The 21,716-nt window shown below is 39.6% G+C and overlaps 2 protein-coding genes across 2 annotated transcripts in view; one reads left to right on the plus strand and one right to left on the minus strand.

The window, feature by feature from the left end:
- Nucleotides 1–1,645: 1,645 nt before the first annotated feature.
- PLG (plasminogen) lies at nucleotides 1,646–15,877 on the plus strand (the record flags this gene model as incomplete). Its single annotated transcript, XM_010193575.1, has 16 exons — nucleotides 1,646–1,760; nucleotides 2,593–2,732; nucleotides 3,162–3,282; nucleotides 3,405–3,523; nucleotides 4,409–4,571; nucleotides 5,171–5,301; nucleotides 6,058–6,223; nucleotides 6,967–7,127; nucleotides 8,019–8,167; nucleotides 9,586–9,679; nucleotides 11,008–11,128; nucleotides 11,859–11,933; nucleotides 12,297–12,437; nucleotides 13,275–13,381; nucleotides 14,265–14,410; nucleotides 15,609–15,877. Coding segments are annotated over 16 exons (2,111 nt in total), but the record flags the coding sequence as incomplete, so codon positions are not given.
- Nucleotides 15,878–19,887: 4,010 nt separating this feature from the next.
- SLC22A3 (solute carrier family 22 (organic cation transporter), member 3) overlaps nucleotides 19,888–21,716 on the minus strand; it is a 30,250-nt gene continuing 28,421 nt past the window's right edge. The window contains 3 exon segments of the mRNA XM_010193553.1: nucleotides 19,888–19,945; nucleotides 20,706–20,805; nucleotides 21,654–21,716. The exon segment at nucleotides 21,654–21,716 is cut by the window's right edge and continues 16 nt beyond it. Coding sequence (XP_010191855.1) covers nucleotides 19,888–19,945; nucleotides 20,706–20,805; nucleotides 21,654–21,716 — 221 coding nt within the window.

The following is a 21,716-nucleotide window of genomic DNA, read 5'->3' on the forward strand; positions in this document are numbered from 1 at the left end:
ACTGTGTCAAAGGCTTTACTGAAGTCAAGCACTTGACTGATTCAATGTTCAGTTATTGAAGTTCTTAATGTTAATTTATTGCAAAATAGTTTGAGGGATCCAAATGGCTTCAAGCTAAGTTTCTAGAATAAACTAAATATATGTATACATAGAAATAAAGGCATCACTAAAGGTACATCTATAAACCCAGATCTAAACTACCTATCGGCCCACAGAAGAGCTGTACTTTATTTCAGAGTCAAATATTGGTTGTTTTTACTTTTGACAGGACAGATCCTTGCAAAATGCCATTATTTCTCCAAATTTATGTTAATCTGCTTGTATGTCAGCTTTGATACAACTTCAATGCTGAGAAAAGCTGATGCAAAAGTAAGTCTCCAAAAATATCTGATCTGGAAAGTACTTAAAAACATTGAGACAAGCCAGGTCACAACCTAAATGACAGATTGCTTCATTGCAGCTAGAAAGGAGGAACTGTCTGATGAAATATGCCCTGGACATAGAGAAATGTCAAATTAGTTTCCTGCTTAGTTGTTAGAGCCAGAGGACATGCTGCCTGACAGTGACTGTCCCTGAACTGCAGGTGTAGAAGCTCTGAGGGAATGTGCTAAGAACCAAGTTCCTTCACCTATGCCTTGGCAGAGCTACCCCTTGCAGGCCTGCTCTCCCCTGGCAGTCACCAGCTCTTTGCTGGGAAAGGTGATTGTTCAGTCCTCCCAGGAAAATCTTAAAGGCTGCAATAGTGTTATGGTTGCTTCCTCCTCCTGGAAAAAAAGTTACGACATTGAGCTTTTGGTTCTCATTTAACGTAATGATCAAAAATTTTAAACCATTTAATGTCTTCAAAGTTACTTATACAAACCCCAGGCTTATTCAGCATTAAAATTCCCCTTGATTTACATAAAGGCAGGATTTCATTGCTAATTCTTTTACTCCTCCTTTTTCTTTTCTTCATGAAGGTGCTATGAAGTTCCAGGATCTAAGAGTACAAAAACATACATAATATGCACCTTCAACCAACTATCCACTTTATCTTGTAGAGCAGAGAGTCATTGTTTTAGCATATCATGAATTAATTAAATCTCATTTATGACATGGTGAACTTTAATGAAACAATGTCATCTGCATTTATATGAATGTAAAAAAATTGTTTATTTAAACTGGTCAAATGTCATGTGTATGCATCTGTGATTCTGTTCTGTTATCTTCTTCAGCTGAGTTCACGAGGCTTTCTTTTAAGGTTTGGTTTTAATTACTGTGCATAACTCTAATAGCATAGTAGGAGGCAATAAAAAGTGAATGTGTTTCTATTTTCAAAAAGTGCATATTTAAATGTTAAAATCACATTTTATTATTTAAATCTACTATAGTATGTTCTCAAAAAAACCGTATTGTGTTACACTTATTCCTTCAGATTTCTGGTTTGGAAGGCTTTCACATAAATTATTCAATGCTAATTAGTTCAACTTAGACATCAGATAACTAGTGGGTTTTTGCAATATAAGCTGTGTATTTTTAGACAGCATAAGAAAGTAGAAATATAACAAAATATATTTAAATGGATTAGCATGAAAATGGATTTTGTATATGCTAAAATTCAATGGGCATGTCATGATACTGATTAATTAAGCACATATTGTTTCAGTTTATCTTCTAGAATGCAGGGAAGGAAATGGGGTGGATTACAGAGGAACAGAAGCCAAAACTCAGAAAGGTGTGGCATGCCAGAGGTGGGCTGATAATTCCCCCCATAAACCAAAGTAAGGACTTTTTGTATATGTTTATATGTTTTTCTGAAATTTTGCTAAGAAGTTTATATGTGTTAAGTAGTCTTATAAGCAAGATGTTTGGTCTTCAAAGTCTTATAAAATATTTTTCTACACTTATCTAGAGTAAGATTTTTTCCAGTCTGAGTTGTAACTCAGAGACTTGCAATTAGGGCTGCACGATCAATGGGGAAATTGTCAGTCTTGGCAGTTGCATTTAAATTTTGTCATCCTTACATGAGCAAAATATTCAATGGTATGTTCTGCTGAAATAAGAACTTTCCATTAGTCTCACCAAGACCAAGAACATTCTTGACTAAATGTATAACTTGTGACAGATAAGATGGAGGTACATAATTTTATCAGTGAACCCACAGACAATTAACAGGACAGTATTTCTTCTATTTAATGAAAAACACCCAACTGTGTTTATTTAGTAACCTCCTACTGAGATGGCATAGCATTTGGGCTACAGAGAACAAGCTCATTTCAGCAAATATCTTCTCACTGCATCTCCCAGGGAACATGTCCCAGAGGAGACAACATGCTAAAAAGTACCTTGACTGAGCAAGAATTTCTGGAAACTGAACTGCTGGGGTAAACAGAAGTATTAAAGACTTGACTGGCTTAGAAGCACCATATTTCCTGAAGTCTATAGCTATGGCACTTCCAACTCACCAGCAATGGCACAGAGTAGCAATTAGGAGACTTCTAATGAATGACACCTACCAAATGGTCCTCAGATAAAGATTTCATTTTTATAGTGCTCAGCTGAACAATTTGGACATTTTCCCTATTCTCTAATCCCATTTATGTTCTGTTCCAGTTACACACCTGAAAAATATCCCAATGCAGGACTGGAGGAAAACTACTGCAGAAATCCTGATAATGATGTAAAAGGACCCTGGTGTTACACAACAGATCCTGCTACCAGATTTGATTACTGTAACATCCCAGAGTGTGAAGGTCAGGATACATATACCAATTTCTCTCCCTTTTTGGAAGGTGTGTTCAAGAATGTGAAGTTATTTAGATACATTTGGTTTTAATTGAGTATTGCCATAATCCTAGAACTGAACCAAACAACAGTTGCTAGTGCAAAAGTCAATAAAACATGACAGCAGCAAGGCACAGATTTTCAATTATAGCTTAGTAGTTTTAATTTAGCTCTCTTAAAAACTATAGCCTATAGTTGGAGTTTTTTTAATGGAATACTGTAAATGTAATCAACTAGTTGACGTCATCTTACCAAGAAAAATAAGCTTTTGCTTTGCCAGAAAAAGACTGTTCTTCAGTCTTTTGCTCTGATCAAGCTCTTGAGCTTCATGTGAGATGAATATGAGTTCCTCAGGGACTTTATGTCTCTCTTGTCCTCATTCTGCCTTGCTCCTACAGTTGAGTGCATGCACTGCAGTGGAGAAAACTACCACGGAGTAGTTGCGACAACGGTGTCTGGGCTTGAGTGCCAGCGCTGGGACTCCCAGGAGCCTCACTCTCATGGATACCTCCCAGAAAAGTGAGTCGGACTCTATGATTGGTTGTTTATCAACAAGGGTGGCCTGAAGACCACCCTGCCCCAGAGAGGATAATTGTTACAGCCATTAGTGACATTATTTAGAAATTCTTTTTCCTGTTCAGTTTTCCAGAGAAGGATCTGAAGGTGAATTATTGCCGTAATCCTGATGGTGAACCTCAGCCCTGGTGTTTCACTACCAGCCCAACTAAACGCTGGGAATATTGTGACATTCCTCGTTGCAGTGAGTCTGACTTCTAGACACAAAGTCATCTAGACAGCTTCCATTTGGGATGGTGCAAGGAACTAGAACAAATAGAAGAGGCCCCAAAGAAAAAAGAAAGAATAAGACTGCTGACTTTTATCTCAAAGAAAAAAAGATAACCTTGAAATGAACCTCTGACAGCTCTTTTGAGGCTAGTCATTTCTGTCATAGGCATTTCTAATGTCTTTGCCTGGAGCACATCTCCTTTTCTTCAAGTTTTTTCCATGACCAGGCATTTCAGTGATTCTGATGTTTCTTCTGGTGACCCTCTTCTGAAGTCAAACATTTTCACTCTTCCTGCAAAGATTGTTGCCTTTATTTTGCTCTTCCAATTAAATTCTCCACCTTTTCAATTTCCTTTCCTCCCAGATGTCTGTCCTTGTCATGATACCTTTCCTTGGGGATTCTCACAAGACTTCATCCTTGCTGTCTGTAACTCGCACAAGTTAGAGTATATCTCTTTTATATCTGCACTTACACCTGTTTCTATCACTGATGGGCCCACATTCACCCCAGGTTTCTTTACAGTATTGCCACATTCTTACTTTCCAGCTTTGTTCTGAAGAGGCTGCTAGCACTTGGTTGTGTTGTCTCCTGGCTGCTGTAAAGGGGCAGATGCAAATGCCCTTCCAGTGGCCTGACTCCTTCTGAAGATGTTAAAATGGAAGAAATAAAAGAAAATATATTTTTAGATATTTTCTCCGCCTTTTGGTCTTTCTAAACATTTTGGTCTCTAAACCTTACCTGCAAAGAAAGCTAAAAAGCCCACTTCATTAAAAAGCTCAAAGTGGTTTTGTTTTGGTTTGGTTTTTTTTAATGCATTTAGAAGGCATAGTTAAATTTCAGTTCCTTTTTCTGCAATAGCAACACCCCCACCAGTTCCTGCACCAGGACGTCAGTGTCTATCCGGAAGAGGAGAAGACTATCGGGGCACAATATCTGTTACTGAATCGGGAAATACCTGTCAGCGCTGGAGTTCTCAATATCCTCACAGACATGCTCGCACTCCTGAAAACTATCCCTGCAAGTAAGTGAAACTTCTCCATTATTCGAAGTCCATGAGATGTACCAAGGCACATAATTACTTCATTTTTCTTCAACTGTTTTGCAACAGTCTTTGGTTGCATCAGCATTCATCACCTGCTGGATTCCATGTTTTCAATTTTTTTTTGCACATTTATCTTTATTCACTTCTTTGTTCTTGGATTCTAGTGTCTCCTCTTCTGACTTTCAAGGTCTACTTGATTGACTTTTTCACTCTTCAGTTCATCCTTTTACTGTATTGCTGCTCAGGTGAAGCAATGTGGATTAAGTTACAAATATGATATTTGCTTGGGACTGGATTCTTTCACCCTATGTTTCTGCTGTGCTGCTCTTGGCCTCAAAGTGCTACATGAAATACAGTTTCTTATATCATCCATAAATCTAGCAAGTGTCTGGTTTATCACACACAAAACACCAGTTCATTGCAATTATTCATCTAGTAAATGACATCAATAAATGACAGCAGAGTTACCCACCAGTAAATACAACACCAAACTAGGCAGCAAGATACATTCCTCTGTTGTTCATAACCTTTACTAGGTTTCCATGGGGGGATTTTCTTAGCCAGGTTTTCTTTTTCAGGAACCTAGAGGAAAACTACTGTAGAAATCCCGATGGTGAGAAGATGCCATGGTGTTACACCACCAACAGAACTGCCCGGTGGGAATATTGTACCATCCCCTCCTGTGATGGGACAGAGCCAGAGGTCCCTGGTAAGAACAACAGGAGACATCTAGAAGTGAAGGGTTGTCATGGTTTATTTTGAAAAATCTTGGATGACTCTGCTCAGTTGTATTAATTCTGTCACTCTCAGTGTTGCTATGTTTCAGTTGAAATCCTGAGGCTGGTGTGGAGCCCAGGCTGGTATGTTCAGTCTGGTAGATAAGTGCAGAAGGTTTTAAGTCAATTACTGACCCAGCTCGGGAAAAATTGCAGTTACAGATGTCTTTTCCTTTAGTCAAGTGGTGGTTCCCTCCACCTCTAATTTTTAAATGCTCCATGGAATAGTTAATTAGCTTTACATGCCAGCCCCTGAAAAACTGAATCCAGAGCAAAACCTAAGATAATTTAAGAGCACTGAACCAAAAAAATCAATCAAAAGAAAAGTCTCCTTACACAAGGTAGGCTTGTTCCACACACCCATCTGTGGCAAAGCCACAGACATTTCCCTACTCTGGAGAAGTTTTGATCCATATGTGAACTATTTGGATTATTAGCTGAAATAAATCCTCATGCATAACAGTAAAATTGATGTACAAGTGCTTTTAATCTGGCATATCATTAAATTTTTATAAGCAGTTTTTGAAATCTTCCTTTTGATCTACATTCTGAGAAGTATTCAGTTACAGCGAGGGTGCTGTGGCAGACAGTGAAATACTCTGGCTTGCTGTTTTCTCTTGGCTTTTTTGGTTATGCATAAATATCAAAGTATTAAGATGCAAGGGCCTGGTTTCTGTTATTCACTACAGCTGTTGATGTGCCTGAGCAGGCTCAAATTACTGAGGAGTGCTATCAAGGCAATGGTGTGACTTACCGTGGCACAGCTTCTTTCACTCTCACGGGAAAGAAATGTCAAGCCTGGAGCTCAATGTCACCGCATCGACACAATAAAACAGCAGACAAGTTCCCAAATGCGTATGTGTATTTCTCCTTTCTGTGTTTCATTGGACAATGACCATTCATGAACTCATTTTGATTTACATCATCTTTACACAAGAATTATTTTAAAGCTGAGAAGGGAGTGTATTTGTTAAAAATAATCGCATCCTTTTTTTCTTTCTCTAATGTGGAAACATCTATTAACCTCATCTTGAAACAAACCACAGTTGTCACTATTATGCTTTAGCCTAATTATCTATGTGTTTCTACATTGCCTCTAAAGGAGTTAAGAGCTATCATAAATTTTCCCTTATACTGAAATGAACTGTTTCTGTGCATAAGCTTATTCATGAGTTTAAGTCTTTGCTTCCTTGTCTGCAGTTCATGAGAGCTTGGGAAAGGGATGGATTATTTTCTTATTTCTAATATTTACTATTTATTTATTCCAAAATGCAAGAAACCTGTTTTTTCCTTAAACACTATTAATGTATTTGAAAAAGTAAAAATAATTCTATCTTTAATATGCATATGAGCATTTAATTATCTGGATTTGTAAATGGTATCCTGCTATAAGCGTTAAGCAGTGAATAAGTATTTTGCATCATTAAATATTCTGCATAGGTTTCTTAATTTCTTTATGCTGGAAAATGGATTTCTGCCACACACTGTACATGATAAATGATATATGCTAACTCTGTACCAGGCCTGCTTGCTAAAATATTCCTTCAAGTTCTCAGAGCAGTGGCATGGATGGGAATATAATATGCTTACATTTGCAGGGACCTGAGGCAGAATTATTGCAGAAACCCGGATGCTGATAGCCGCCCATGGTGCTACACCACTGATCCCAGTGTGAGATGGGAGTATTGCAACCTGAAGAGGTGTGATTCACAAATTACTTTACCAAAACCTCCACAGACAACACCAGAACCAAATCCTGGTGAGAATACTTTCCACTTTCCCCAGAAATGCTCATAACCAGCAAGCTGTTTTTTATGAAAATGTCATCAAGAATTTAATGAGGATGAAATACAGAAAACTCTAGATAATTACAGAATTTAATCTAATATTCTATGCACTCCATTTTTTTGAAGATTCTTGTATAATTTTATAGCACATTTCTGTATTTAATTATAGACTGATGTTGCACCTTTTATCTGCTGTATCTGGCAATATTGGAAGCACAAGGAAACAGATGTCTAGTAGTCTCCACTCTACTGTGGAACATCTACTAGCAATGACAGAAAATACAGATGTGATGGCATTTTGCTGGCAAGTGTTTCAAAAAAGTCTTCTCCTGTGCCATGCATTCCCATTTCCAGGGCTCCATTTCCCACCAGAGGAATGCTGGATTTTTAATTCAGTTTAGATACAACTTTTTTATGCCATAAATGTGTAGAGTTGCTGCAGTTTTCATTTTTTTGCTATTACATGTTCTAGTTAGAAGGCTAATAATTTTATCTGTACATGTATTACTGCTTTTTACCTACTGTAAAACGTGGCAGCGGACAAATACCAGTGTCCATAAGGAAAAGACTTTATGAGTGCGTGGTCTTTGTTGTCCTGGCTTCCAGAGTCAAAAGGTATCCAATGAATCTAAGCTTCTTTGTTTTATTACTTTCATTATCATGAAAAAAACATTTAAAATGCAAGGAAACTAAAATGGGATGGTTAGCCATCACTGTCACCACGTTGTCCTTCTTTCCTTGTATACATATTACATAGTAACAGTAGTAAGTCCTAGTAGTATTTCCTCAAATTTATTTCTGTTTCATCACCACCAAGTATGGACATGTCCCAGTAATAATTTCCTTTTCCTCTTTTTTCACAGATTGCATTAATGGTAATGGTAAAGATTATCGTGGTACAGTAGCAAAAACTGCAAGGAGCAGGACTTGTCAAGAGTGGAGTTCTCAGAGACCTCATAGCCACGACTATTTCACTCCCATGACTCATCCAGAAGCAGGCCTGGATAAAAATGTAAGCAGATGTCCATTAAATACTTACTGTTGTTGAGCTTTGCCTGTCTTCTTCATGCTCAGCAAGTATTACATGTCAGGTCTTTGTGAATTAACTTATTTTCCTCAGTTCAATGCAAGAACACGGTTGTGCTAATACTTGTTGACATGAGAAGTCTGTACTTCTGTGGGACACACAGAGGCCTCTTGACTCTGTTGAATGCTTCTGCAGCACAGCCATGGGGCTTCAGATGGGCATTTGCTACTCCTCATTGCTAAGGACTAAATGGAGTTGGTCTGTGGGCAGCACCTCTGTCTCCTCTGTCAGAAAGAGCACCTGGAGTCATAGGTTCCAGTAATAATAGCGATGGGTGAGATGGAGAGGGATCCAATGTTCAGTGCAAGTTCCTTGAGATATAGAGCTGATGGATTGCAGACCCCTATCCTCTACTAATTCCCTCTCCAGCCCTCCAACATCTGCCACAGCCCATCATACAAGGACACATCCATCTGACCGATCCTGTGAGTCATTCTCCATCTCTGACTTTCATCTCCCTAGTCCAAACACATACATTGCTCACTATTTCTCTAGACTTGTACCATCCCATATAGCATACTTGTCTGGTATGTCACAAGCTCTGTATGTGATATAAAGAGCTTGTTTGATGTTGCCGACTTGAATATTTTTCTTCAGGTAGATGATTTTAGAGCTTGCTTTAGTCAATTCTCTGATGGCATCACATACCCAGTATTGAATTCCAGCTCAGATTGAGGAAAATCCCTCTGAAAATTTGTCTGCCATAACTTTTTGGTTCTTACATTTGGCAGGGACTTTTAAGGAAGGGAAGAAAGTATTTTCTCCTTTTTCCTAAAACATGGGATATATTTCATGGGATATATCTGGTAGCGTGCAGTTATGCAAGGTATCTATGCTGAGCAGAGATCAGTCAATATGGTTAGTAAGACCTAGAGAGTGATTCAACTAATGAGGCATCCCACATCAGGGTGAACACTGCACCCCTGCTCCTGGGACTCATAGGCATCACCAAGTTGTGCAAGAGCAGCTTACACATTACCCACTTGTCCCAGGGTCATGCAACCAGAGTGAGTGTGAAAAGACCTCAGGGCTGACCCTACTGCTGCTACTAACTGCAGTGGAAGCAGGAGTAGAGTTTAGTGCTTTAGAAAACTCCATCCTAGGTCCAAGATTGCACAGTGAAGCTTACTGGCCAAAGACAGTTGAAGACAGTTAATTTTAATTATCTTTTTCTAAACTTAGAGAGCAAATAGAAAAATGAAACAAATTCTGACAGAAGGAATTGGAAATCACTTATCAGTAAGGAAGTAAAAAAGTATTTCCCAAATTTAATTTGATTTTATTTTGAAACATGCATTGGTAGGCTTTTTTTGTTAATGGCTGGTGTCTTTACTTCATTACAGTATTGCAGGAATCCTGATGGAGATGTGAATGGACCCTGGTGCTACACAACAGACCCAAGAAAAGCCTGGGAGTACTGTGACATTCCCAAGTGCCGTAATTATTCTTTTAAAGACTAGTGTCTCTATTTCATGTAACCTCTTATGTCAACTGGCGGACATTCAGTGATTAATCTGAAAGACTGATCTAAGACAGTGCAATAGCTTTAGATTGTACATTAATGTTGTGGAGAAGTGATGCTCAAAATCTGTGTCTGAAGTCTTAAGAATGGTGCTTATTCCTTGGAAGCCCCAAACCCAGCACAAGATGTATCTAGAGCCCACTGAAGCTCACCAGGGTTTTGCCGTGTGTTGCAAAACAGGGCTGATCCTGCAGAAACTTCCCCTGCTCCTGCCTGGTCACCCAGCATAGCTGTGTCTGTGGACAGGTTGCGCAAGGGATGCTCTTATCCCAGCAGAAATTTTGCACCCCCTGCTCATGTAACTCTGGTTCTGTCCTGTAAAACAGATTTTCCCTCCTCTGATGTTGTACCATATTAGATGTCTGAAAAGTGCATCTGGCCCTAAACATTTAACCAAATTCCCTTGTCTTTGTTGCTAGCAATCAAGCCATTCAGTACACTGAAAGAGGTGGTGTAACAATGACTAAGTTTTACAACATTTTGGTTTCAAGTCTTTTCATGTCTATCAGCAACAAAGGTATGCCAGGAAGAGAGGTAGATCCTGCTCAAAAGAAAGGTGACTTTCTTGCTCTATGCTGTCAGCTGTGAGCAGCAGAAAATATGCTCTGATCAAAACCTCAAAATGGAGCAAACAAGAAAAAGAAAGATATTCTATAACATGCACATACTGTAACTGTAAAAATACTACTGCATTGAAAGTGTAGGGCTGGCACTCCTAGAGGAAGAAATGGCATTTTTCACATGGTTATTGTATTCATTTTGAACATTCAATTTCTTTTTTAAATTAATATTTTTTTAGTTCAGTTATTCAACTAAAGAAGGGAGAAAATGTGGCTTTTGCCTTTAATTTCATTATTTAGTTACTTTTGCTGACGTAAAATTCTAAATTCTGTGTTGGTAAGAGTCAATTTCCCATGCCTGAATAAGAACTACCCTTTTTTAATAACTCAAAAACATCTGAAGTACTTGAAGTTCTGGAGTTAAGATTTTGTTCCACAGACACAGTGATTGAATTTCACATGCTGTACCACCAAGATCAGTTTGAAAAGCAGCTGTCAGTGCAGGTTTTGCATTGCTGGCATCTGTAAGAGTACATTTAAAGGTATATAGGAGAGGCATGGAGAATCAAAAGCTGAAATGATAAATCTAACAGGTTCATATTCTAGTTTTCTGAGTGCATAGTGACTGTATAGCAAATATGCTAAATTTCCTTATAGTGATTTTTTTTCTTCTTATTCTGTAGCTCCTGCTCAGTATGAGTGTGGAAAAGCCAAGTTCAGACCAAAGTTATGTGCTCAAAGAATTGTTGCTGGGTGTATTTCACATCCGCACTCCTGGCCCTGGCAAATCAGTCTCCGGACAAGGTATGGCCATTCCCCCATTACATTAAACTTTACATTTAAGGAACCTTTGTCTCTCACAGGATGTTACAGTATGTGGTTGCAGCATTCTAAGCTTGACTTTAATTTAAAAATAGCTCAAGGCTATGTACTATGTGTGCTAGTCTTAAAGAACATAATTTAGACAACCACCAATGCTCTGGTTTTCGATAAATACTTATAGAGTCAATACAATCACTAATTTCAAAAACACTTTCATTTAAATTCGTCACTATATCCTATGGTAGAATCAGTATCCTATGAGTAGAAGAAACAGTTTGAAGTATGGCTAGTACAGATCTTGATCGGTCCTTCCACGTTAAGTGTTTGATCTTACTGCCGAAGTTACTAGCAACTAGGAATCAATGCCAGTTTTGGAGCTTTCCGACTGTGATCAGAGCTAGATAAAAGCCAGAATCTCTAAACAGGTAAATATCACTGCACATAAAGTTTTCCGGTAATAGAAATACTGGTTAGAAACAAAGACCTAGGTGTTTTCATACAAGGCTTTGTAAAAATGTCCGCACAACAATACTGACATTGTGTAAAATATTGCTCAGGGAAAATAAAATGTTTGATTCTTAATGCAAATGCAGAATAAGATCTTTAGTTTGTAAAGACATACATGTTAGAAAGAATACTTGGTGAACTGCAGCAGAATTAACTTCCTGACCTGAAACCAATGTCGTTTTCATATTTTTCTTCTCTGTTACAGTTTTGGCCTACATTTCTGTGGGGGAACTCTGATAGATCCACAGTGGGTTCTTACTGCCGCTCACTGCCTAGACAAGTAAGTATCTGTTATAGCCTCCACCAACATTATTTTACACTAGATAGAAAATCCGAGGAGAAACAAAATGGGCCCAATAGCCAACCTGAGTTGTCTCTTGACTCAGCTTGCAAACAGTTGAGAATTGAGTCAAGCCTATTCATTATTCATTGAAGAATTTTGACTGAAGAAACAAAGAGTGACAGTGATAACTTTTGCCATTTGGATTTCACATGTCATAATAAGGCATTAAGAAATTAACTTTACACCAAAGCTGGGTTTATTTTTCTGGCTCTAACAGAAGAAGGTGCCCAGTAAGATCATAAGTGATCTATGTCGTGGGTATGTGTTCATCAGCTCACCATGTGCCATCATTTCCAACAGGTCCTCACGGCCATCTGCATATAAAGTATATCTCGGATTACACAAAGAAAGAGCATTAGAGGCGACAGTGCAAAAACGAGATGTTGAGAAATTGTTCAAGGAGCCACACAGAGCCGATGTTGCTTTGCTAAAACTGAGCAGGTACCCTTTCACCTGAAGCATTCCTTCGTCCTGATGGGACATGTTTGGTTGGTCTCTATTTTAACTAAATAGTGGTTGCTGGTGTTGCAGAAATGTGTGTTTCTATAAATGCCCTGTTCAATCAGCAATTTAAGACCCTCTCTTTCTTCCCCTTCTGCAGAAGCTCCTGTGGAAACCAAGGTGATTCAGCTGCAGGGCTTCAGAAAGGGAAAGTGCTACTTTGGGAGGGGAAGAGGGCTAGGGACAGTGACCCAGACTGTCAATGCACTGGGTGACAGCAGCTGGGAGGTGAGGCAGTGGCAGCAGAGTAGGAGGAGGTAATGCCTACAGGAGCTTTCATTCTGTGCTTCTGCATACATACTTCTACCCTGATAAAGCAATGAGGATTGAAAGCTGCAATATTAGAATGATGTTACCCTATACCTCCATGCTATGGTGGGGAGATTTATTCTTCCAGTGGGTTTGCCAAGTGTGCAGGTACTCAGTATGCATGTTTGATGCAGTATGTCCCTTCTTGCATCTGTTTCCATTCATCTGAAACTCATGGCAAGGCATTGTGCAGTCAAAAGGAATATGTCTGTACAACTGCAAGCAGATATGAACATACAGTGCTTGTGCTTTGATTTCTGTGACTGCAAGGCAGGTCCAAAACACATGCAGGGTCAGCACAATTAGTGTGGCTTCTTAATTGATCCTAGTCTTAGCTACACCGAAAGGCAAGTCAGACTGACTTGGGCTCTGACTGTATGTAAAACGTTATTAGAAATCTGAAGGTGATATTAAGGATAAATGTGCTAATTATTGTTCCTGTATGAGCTTTTTGTTTGTTTCTTTCAGCCCAGCAATCATCAATAATCATGTAATCCCAGTCTGTTTGCCAAAAGAAAATTCTGTGTTAGGAGGAAGAGAGGAGTGCTATGTCACAGGCTGGGGGGATACAAGAGGTGAGACAGCATTAACAGTTCTGAAAGATTTATGTTTGCAGATTGGTATGTACTTGTATCCAAAGTGTCTTTTCTCTGTGGCAAAACCACCCCGCACAAGCTTGCATGCATACCTACTTCATCAAAATTCATCAGGTACTGCCATTCTTTCCACTGTCCCTCTCTGATTTAGATTCTACCAGATCGCTCAGAGCCAGGTAAACTGAAACCTCCTAAACCAATACTAAAAGAGGAGAATCAGACTGAAAGAGCTACTAACTCATATCTGAGTCCACTCTGCTTCTCTCCAAAGTGGGCTTTTGCACAGTCAGTAAGATTTTTTTTTCTAGATTTAGACTATTTCTTAATCACATGAAGGTGAGTTTGCTCATTCTTTTGAATCATTTTACTCCCAACTAGCCTGTTTTGGCTCTCACTCAAATACAAACATACTCTAATTTTTAAAACCTCTCACTCTGTCTTCGCTGAGAAGAGCATCAGTACCTTCTCTGCTGCCTTGCTTCTAGCAATCATACCATTCTCAACTCTCTGTTTACTTCACACCTCCCTTCTTCCACAGAGAAGAGAACTCAGATAGAGAGAAATAAAATGGCTGGGAAATGACTCCCACAGATATCAGTGGTTCTGGATACATATGGATGTGCAGTGGGAGCAAGAGAGCCAATCAGCACAGTGTGGATTTTGATGGGTGGCAGAAAGTGACAAGTACCATTATACTAATAATGCTCACTGATTTTGGTATCACTTCATACTATGCATGGAAAGTATATGCATAGTGCATATACATTACACATATTTTACTGCTTATCCATACCTCTATGTTTGTTTTGTGAAGATGCTAATTTACCTTTATAATTTATTGTGTTTTGGTTTTGTTTTTAAGGAACTGGTGGTGATGGCTACTTAAAGGAAACTGGTTTCCCTGTAATTGAGAATAAAATATGCAACCGCCCTGAATTTTTGAATGGTAGAGTTAAAAAGCATGAGCTCTGTGCTGGGAATATTCATGGTGGCACAGATAGCTGCCAGGTAAGAAGGTCTGGGAGCATCAGAGTTGGTTGTAAGTACATTCAAACCAAATAGTGCTTTGCTTTTTGGACTTTAGACGCTCAAAATTAGCCTTAGGATGTTGCCACACCATGTGGCATACAAGCTGAAAAATGCACATGGATTTTGCTTTTCCCTTGCACCCTTGTCTGCTGCTAGGAAGTGGGGCAGGTGAATTTTCACATAGACCTGAACTACAGAGCACATGGTAAAGCACAAGGCTGCCTGAGCCAGCTGTATGGAAGCCAGCTTAGCGTGACTAATGATCTGATTTTTTTTCCACTTTGCTTGCTGCAGCTGGGCTAGCTCTGATGTCCAAGCTAGCTAACAGCTTGAGATGTCTCAGTTAGCAGTCAAGGAACAATGCAGTGGAGTCTGCCATGCAGGCATATCAAGGGCCAAAGGAACTACTAATTTCCAAGTGTCAATGCCAGTGCCTATGAAAATCAGGTCAGGCAAAATATGTGCTGGGTTTTCCTTTTGCTGAAAAGGAAGGAGTATGGGTTGCAATACCTCATCTTACAAGTGTGGTATGGAGGCTTTCTCCAGAGGTCTAGGTTTTGAAATTGAGTTCTTTAGTTTCTTCATTTAAAGAAAATGGAAGGGCTTAGAAAAGGGCTTAGAAAAGCTTAATATTCTGAATCAAGATGGAAACCTTCTTCCCTAAAAACCTAGAGATGACTCTGTAAAGAAGTGTGAAAACTGCAGACTGCCTAACCCAGCCAGCAGGTCAACGCCGTTGCCAACACAGCACAGCTACCCTATGCACAAGCACCGTGATGGGGAAGCAGGCCATTGAGGAGTGTGGAGTCATGTCTTAAGACATATGGCTCAAATGCATGCATTCACTTGGCCCTGGATCATCTAGTAACAACAGGAAGCCGTAAAGACCTCAAAGAAGAGACGGAGGGAGGTAGCACAGTTTAAGTTATTAAGGGCAATCAGATTTCTTGTTCCCAAATCCTCTAACTTAAAAAATAAATGAAATACTTGGATGAGCAGGAGAGATGACTTTACAATAGTGTTCAACAACATGAGTAAAGAACTCTCCTCTGGCTCCAGTGTTTTCTTATTAAATGTACGGACCCCACAGGCGAGAGGTACTTCTCTTTCTGTGCCTACTGAGAGAAGACCACTTTTGCTGTCTGTGAAGGAATCATCCTGTTCTTTCTCTGTTTAGGGGGACAGTGGAGGACCTCTAGTTTGTCTGGACCAAGATAAATTTGTCCAACATGGAGTCACCTCCTGGGGCCTTGGCTGCGCCCAACCCATGAAACCTGGTGTTTACGTTCGAGTTTCCAATTACATTCCTTGGATTAAGAGTATAATGGAAAACAACTGATCCTGGGTTTGGACTGCCCTCTCCTGGAAAGCAGAATGCACATTAGAAATACAAGATTCCAAGTGCAATATTAAAGCTACAATCAAAGTAAAATAAATATGATCATCTATTTTAAATCACTATAAATTAACAGTTATTACCAAGAAATGTAACTGACGTTGTGTTACCCTCTTTCTATATGTTCTGTGGTTTGCTATGTTTGACAACAGACTTACCCACCTCCGAAATACTTGTCAAAAATCCCAACCTCAACTGTAACTGTACATCTGCATTTCAATCTTCTATTAGGCTCTACAATGACTTTTTCTTCTAAAGTTGAGTTTCCCAAGATGTTATGCTTCCAACAGATGAAGAAAGGAGAATACTTCTCATTTTCTCTGAGTTTTCTGAGCCTCTTACCAATTTAGTGATAGAAACCAAAGAAGAATCTCACTGTACATGTCTTATATGCATGTGAAGTTTTTATTAGAAATATCTGATAGTATTAAATACATGGGATGGGAAAAAAAGAAGCAAACACATTTGGTTTGTATTTTCATATTTTTTATTGACATGAATATTTGAGTGTCAGCGAAGTACAAATGTTGCATCAAAGATATAAAACAGTGAATAAAATATAGCTTCAACCTAAAATCAGTCCATAGCATGGACAGAGAAATAACTATCAATCATTACAGCAAGTAATGACAATGCATTCAATGTATTATAAAGTTTTGTTGTCTGTAGTACCCATCTGTTCCACTATAGAATTTTATCTCTCTATATAACCATTGCATGTACATTTTTCTCGTCTAAAAGAAAATTATGTACACATGCCTGTGGTTATAGGAAGTGAAAGCTCAGACTTTTAGAAATGCTTTCTAGGAAAAGCTTGGCTCGAATGCCAAATTTGAACGCTAGCTGTGAATAACCGCTGTCATCCTGTTCTTTTTTTTCTCCCATAGATTTGAAGGGAGATGAGAGCTATAAAACAGTTAGGTGGCAGAGTAATTTTTAAGGTTTCTATACCTGGAGCCTGATTCTGGGAGAAGCAATGATCTGAGGGCATTGCCTTCCTGAGCAGGAACAGCTCTGACAAAGCATTCCCCACTCACCTCTTTGGTCAGGAGGGATTAACTGGATACTAATACCCCTCTGCATGTTTCCTGTATCTGTTAATTTGGATCATTAAGTCAGCCAAGAAATCTGCACAGCACTTCCCCAGCAAAAGAAATTCTGTGTTTCAGCTTGGTCTTCTATTTGTAAATCTCTTCAAACATAAACTTTTGTAGACGTGGTTAATACTTGGCTTGTAGGCAGACAAACCCACCTCTGCTGTCCTCGTCAAACCCACCAGAAATGCCTTGACATGTCTGAGTGGCTACAGAGGTCCCACCTCATAACCTCTTAAAGCATGTAAATTGTGATCACTAACTTATCACTGAAGTATAATACACGCGAGACAACTAAAGCTGGCAGTGTTTGGCCCCTCCTGACAAAGTGCCTTTCACTGAGGTGGGCCATAACAGCCCTTTTAGTGTTAACCCATGCAGTTTAGGAGAACACTGCTTTGTTGCCTGAGAAGTTTCTAGGACTTTCCAGTAAGGCTCAAAGTATTAAGTGGTTTGAGGCACGTGTGAATTTATAATACCTCTTTTTAAACAAGCAATCTGTCCAGTGACCTGCACAACCCTGGCTGGTTTCCTCCAGGGTCTTTCCTTACTGAAGCTCTCCCTGTGCTTCTGACGCCTCATCTGTCCTCTCTCACCCACAGCAGTGTAACCCCACAGTCACCAAACTGCTGGTCATACAACAGGCTACTGCCCACTTCACAGCAACCCAAAGTCTTATGCAAACAGGAGGATTTTCTCACTTAAAATATCCCTCAGTAAGGGGTAAGAGCTAGCACAGGAGCCATTACCAAATACACACTCTAGCTGAAGCTGTTAAGCACTAACATATTAGAAGTCAGAACACATACATAGCCTTTTTCCTGATGTCCTTTACGTAATGAACTTTTATAAAATAAATACATCCAAACTTCTGACGCTGCTCCTAGACATATACTGAAATATTTCACTTATATTCTCTTCTGAGCAACATATGGTGCTATGCAAAACAAAAAACAGTCTGAAAGGCCAGAAACAAGTCTTTGTGTCTCTCACTTCCCAGCACATTTTAGTTGTCCACAAACAGTAGCAGCTGGTAAATAATATTGACATTTCTTTGCCAAGCTGTAGCTGCCATCCAGCCCCAGAGAGTTTACTGCTATCTGCAGAAGACTGCATTGGTGTAGGAGGAGTTTCCTCTTTGCAGTAGTAGCTCCAGTCTTGAGTTGTCTTCTAGATACTGCCAATTAGCCAGATGTATTATGAGATGCTCATTTAGTTTCATACATTTCAATTGCTACTGACTTTTGCTAAGCATCCTGTTGACCTTTAACTGTGTCTCAGAGGAAGTTGGAAACAGCCTTGAAAGACAGCCTTTTATTGCTAGCTGCTCGAAGTATGCAAACATTAGACTGAGATTACCAGTAAAGGTTCTGTTTTCCTACAGCAGAACTGGTGGTATGGGCAGTTGCTGGGAAAGGGCAGGGAGAGTTGGGAACTGTTGAAATGCACAGTATGCTCGTCACCATAAGAAATCCCCCTGTGCAGGCACTTGCTTATATGCACTCTTAAGATGGTGAAACTGGAGCAGTAGTCATTTAGCTGCACTGACTGTAATGTTAGCACTACTTATTTGTGGTATGAACCTTCAAAACTCAGTCCTATATTTGCGTATGCCAAATATGTTATTTTAAGGCTTATAAGGCAATCACAAGACCTCATTTGCTTTATTTTGTATATTTAATTCTCTGTTGGTAACAGGAGACCTTTTGAACACCACATCTTCTCAAGCCCTTTACTGTAAGGAGTGTATTGGTTACCTGTCAGTGGCCAGAACCCAGTGTTTGATGAAGAAGGTTGTACAGCTAAAAGGGAAGGCAGGCTGCCCCTGCTACCTGCTTGCGAAGTCACAGATTCAAGCTACTCTGCCACATGTCAGCTTGAAACAACCAGGAGGAGTTAACACTTTGCTCCATAACCAAGGCTCTTGTCTCATCCCTGCTCATCTTCCCAAGGCAGCTTAACATCCCTGTGAACAACCCAAATAATTTATCCTCAAGACAGAGAGATGACAAATAATAATAATGGACAGAAGGTTGAAATTGGGAGTCACTTTTAGAGTGGTCAGGGAAAGGGAATTTTATTTGTAAAGATGAAGAGAGAGCACGTTTCAGAAGGGAAAAGATCAGCTTTTGAAAGACGGGGTTGGAAAAGCACCTGACAGGGGAGAGCAAACAAAAGCCCTTTCCTCAGGAGACAGAGGGGTCTCTAGCCAGGTGACAGGACAATGGGGTGGCACACGAACCCCAGCTGGGTCTGGGGAGAGACACCAATGGGCAAGAGGACATTCTGACCTGCAGAGCTAATGCCCTCTGTGGGATGTGACAACTACATAAAGCCTTGGGAAGGAGAGGAGGAGGACACATTTCACAAAGCCCATAGACAGAAGGGAAACAGAGCTTTTGTGGCAGAGGCTCGCTGGGGGACAGGAGCAGACCAGGGCATAGGTATCCTGATGCATGCCTCTGATTCTCATCGCTCCCGACCAGAGAAAGGACTGTCCCTCATTCCCCAGCCATCAGATCTTCTGTTTGTCTAGATTCTCCAGGGGCAAAGGAGAATGGGTTGAAATACTCATCCTCTCTTCACCAAAGCCATCCAAATCTTAAGCAAACAGCACCATTTCCAACCCTCCACACCCAAAGATAAATGCTAACAACAGAAATAAACATAAGGCCCAAATATACAAAGAAATAAATAAGAGCTCACTGAGCTGAATAATGCATCTTTTTTAAGCTGTTCTGTTATCTACCAAGAACCAAAGACTGCTCCCTTCCTGCAAACAACATACTCACAAAAAAATGAATTTATTCCATATTTATAGAAAAATACACTGCTTGTTTTAAATGTCTGTATGAAGAACATGGAGTTTAATCCATACTCTGCAGCAAATTTTGAAGTAGTGGCAGGTGAAGAACAAATTCCCAGTATGGAAACAGGGGTCTTTGCTCAGTGCTGTCCTTCAAAGGTCAAATATAAGAGTTGGTGTCCTGATGTTTCCATTTCTTGCCACGTTTACCAAAATGACTGAAGAAACAGAAGGGGAAAGGGGTATAAGGGTGAAAGAAATATGAAAATATGTAGTTAAAGTTGTAGTCCAAGCTACAGTACTGAAACATTTGCTGTCTGCATAGAAAAATTCCTCTTTCTTTAGTTTGTACTTTCAAAACTTGTTGATGTAATATCCAAAGCCACTGTTTGAAACACTAATGTAGAGCACTAGGTCCTCAAGAAATTTACTGCCAAGCAAGCCAAGGTGTAAATGTTCCCTGCATGCTGTCAATGCAGTGAAGAGCCTGGCTTACTGTGTGCTAGGAGTGGGAAAGCTGCACCTATAACTCTTCAGCTATAAATTCATCTTGTACGTGACTTTTCAATGACTTCACAAACTGTGGAAATGTTCCCATGATCAAGGGCCCTTTCTCACAGGATGCTTTGATTGAGGTAATGGCTGGCTTCTCGAGCAGAGAGTTGCAGGTTATACTTTGCAGTATGTCTCCTGCACACTATTACTTTCTGCTTTCAGAGGTGCTCAAGACAACTTTGTGTCTCTATGATAAAAGTACAGATTCTATCTCCATGCTTTTTTTTTAACAACCCACCTTAGTGGTATTGAAAAGTTCACTTTTCTATTGAGGAAAACACCACCTGCTCATAACATCAACCCAACTAGAGAATTTACTTTGACACTTGAAAAACATCAATAATTTATGACAGCTGACAAGGTTGGAGGAGAAGACCCTCAGAAAACCTCATCCAAGTAAATGTAAGAAAACACATATCATACCTTGAAAGCTTCTCTACATCCTCCACTGTCTCTGGTAAGGAGATTCCTTTTGTCTCTGGTAAAAGCAATACTAGGAGTCCACAGACAACTGCGAGAATACCTACAATGGGCATTGAAGACATACAAAAGCAATAAGAAAATTTTTACTTTTCTAATTTTCAGGGTTTATCCACTGGGGAAAGTTTATTCAGATTAAGGTTAAAGTTATATTTGTAAAGTGTCTATTTCTGATTATCCTACTTTTATCAAACACCTTTACATTACATTAATTTAACCTGCTACAATAAGAAAACACCTTGAGGGTTAGGGGTTCATTTACAGCCTGAATTGCCCCAAAAGGGAGATCTTAGAAGTCAAAAACCTGAGATAAGAACACATGGGAAAGTCCATACAAACTGCACTAGAACCAGGATAGTATTTCTCATATAAGACAAATCTGCCTTTGTTCGAGGGGCTCTATCATGTAGATTCAGTTGTGTTTCTTGAGACCACTGAAGCTTTCCTGAAATTCTCCCTTCATGAAACCATGGTCAAAATAGATGTTGTGATTCAGAATAAAAATTCATCCTTGGGAAAGAACATTCAGATAGAAAGCCAGTCTGAAATATTTTTTAAAGGACGTCAACCTCTACTGTTAGGAGATCAAGCTTATTTCTCTGCAATTACAGAGTTTCGCTGTAAGGTTTCCCAGTCTTAAAGCACCTCACACAGTTTCTTTTATGCTCTTTCAGATAGGTAACCCAAGCACACCTGAGGTCTTCCATAACGTGCTGTGAAATCACCCACACTTCACTCATTTGCTGTTCAGCCTCTTGCTCTATGCATAAAGGTTGATTGAGGCTGGTTTGAGGGGGAGATGAGGCCACACACTACACTTTTGCCCTCAAAGAAAAACTCTGTTAGGAGAAAGATGTTTAAACCAAAAGTACATTTTAAATCAAATCTTACTGAAAATAATTAGAGGTAGCTCCAACCAAACGGCTGCTAATCGGAAAAGCAGGAAAGGGGGTA

Source organism: Mesitornis unicolor, unplaced genomic scaffold (assembly GCF_000695765.1).
Source record: "Mesitornis unicolor isolate BGI_N332 unplaced genomic scaffold, ASM69576v1 scaffold22400, whole genome shotgun sequence".
In the NCBI taxonomy this organism is placed as follows: domain Eukaryota; kingdom Metazoa; phylum Chordata; class Aves; order Mesitornithiformes; family Mesitornithidae; genus Mesitornis; species Mesitornis unicolor.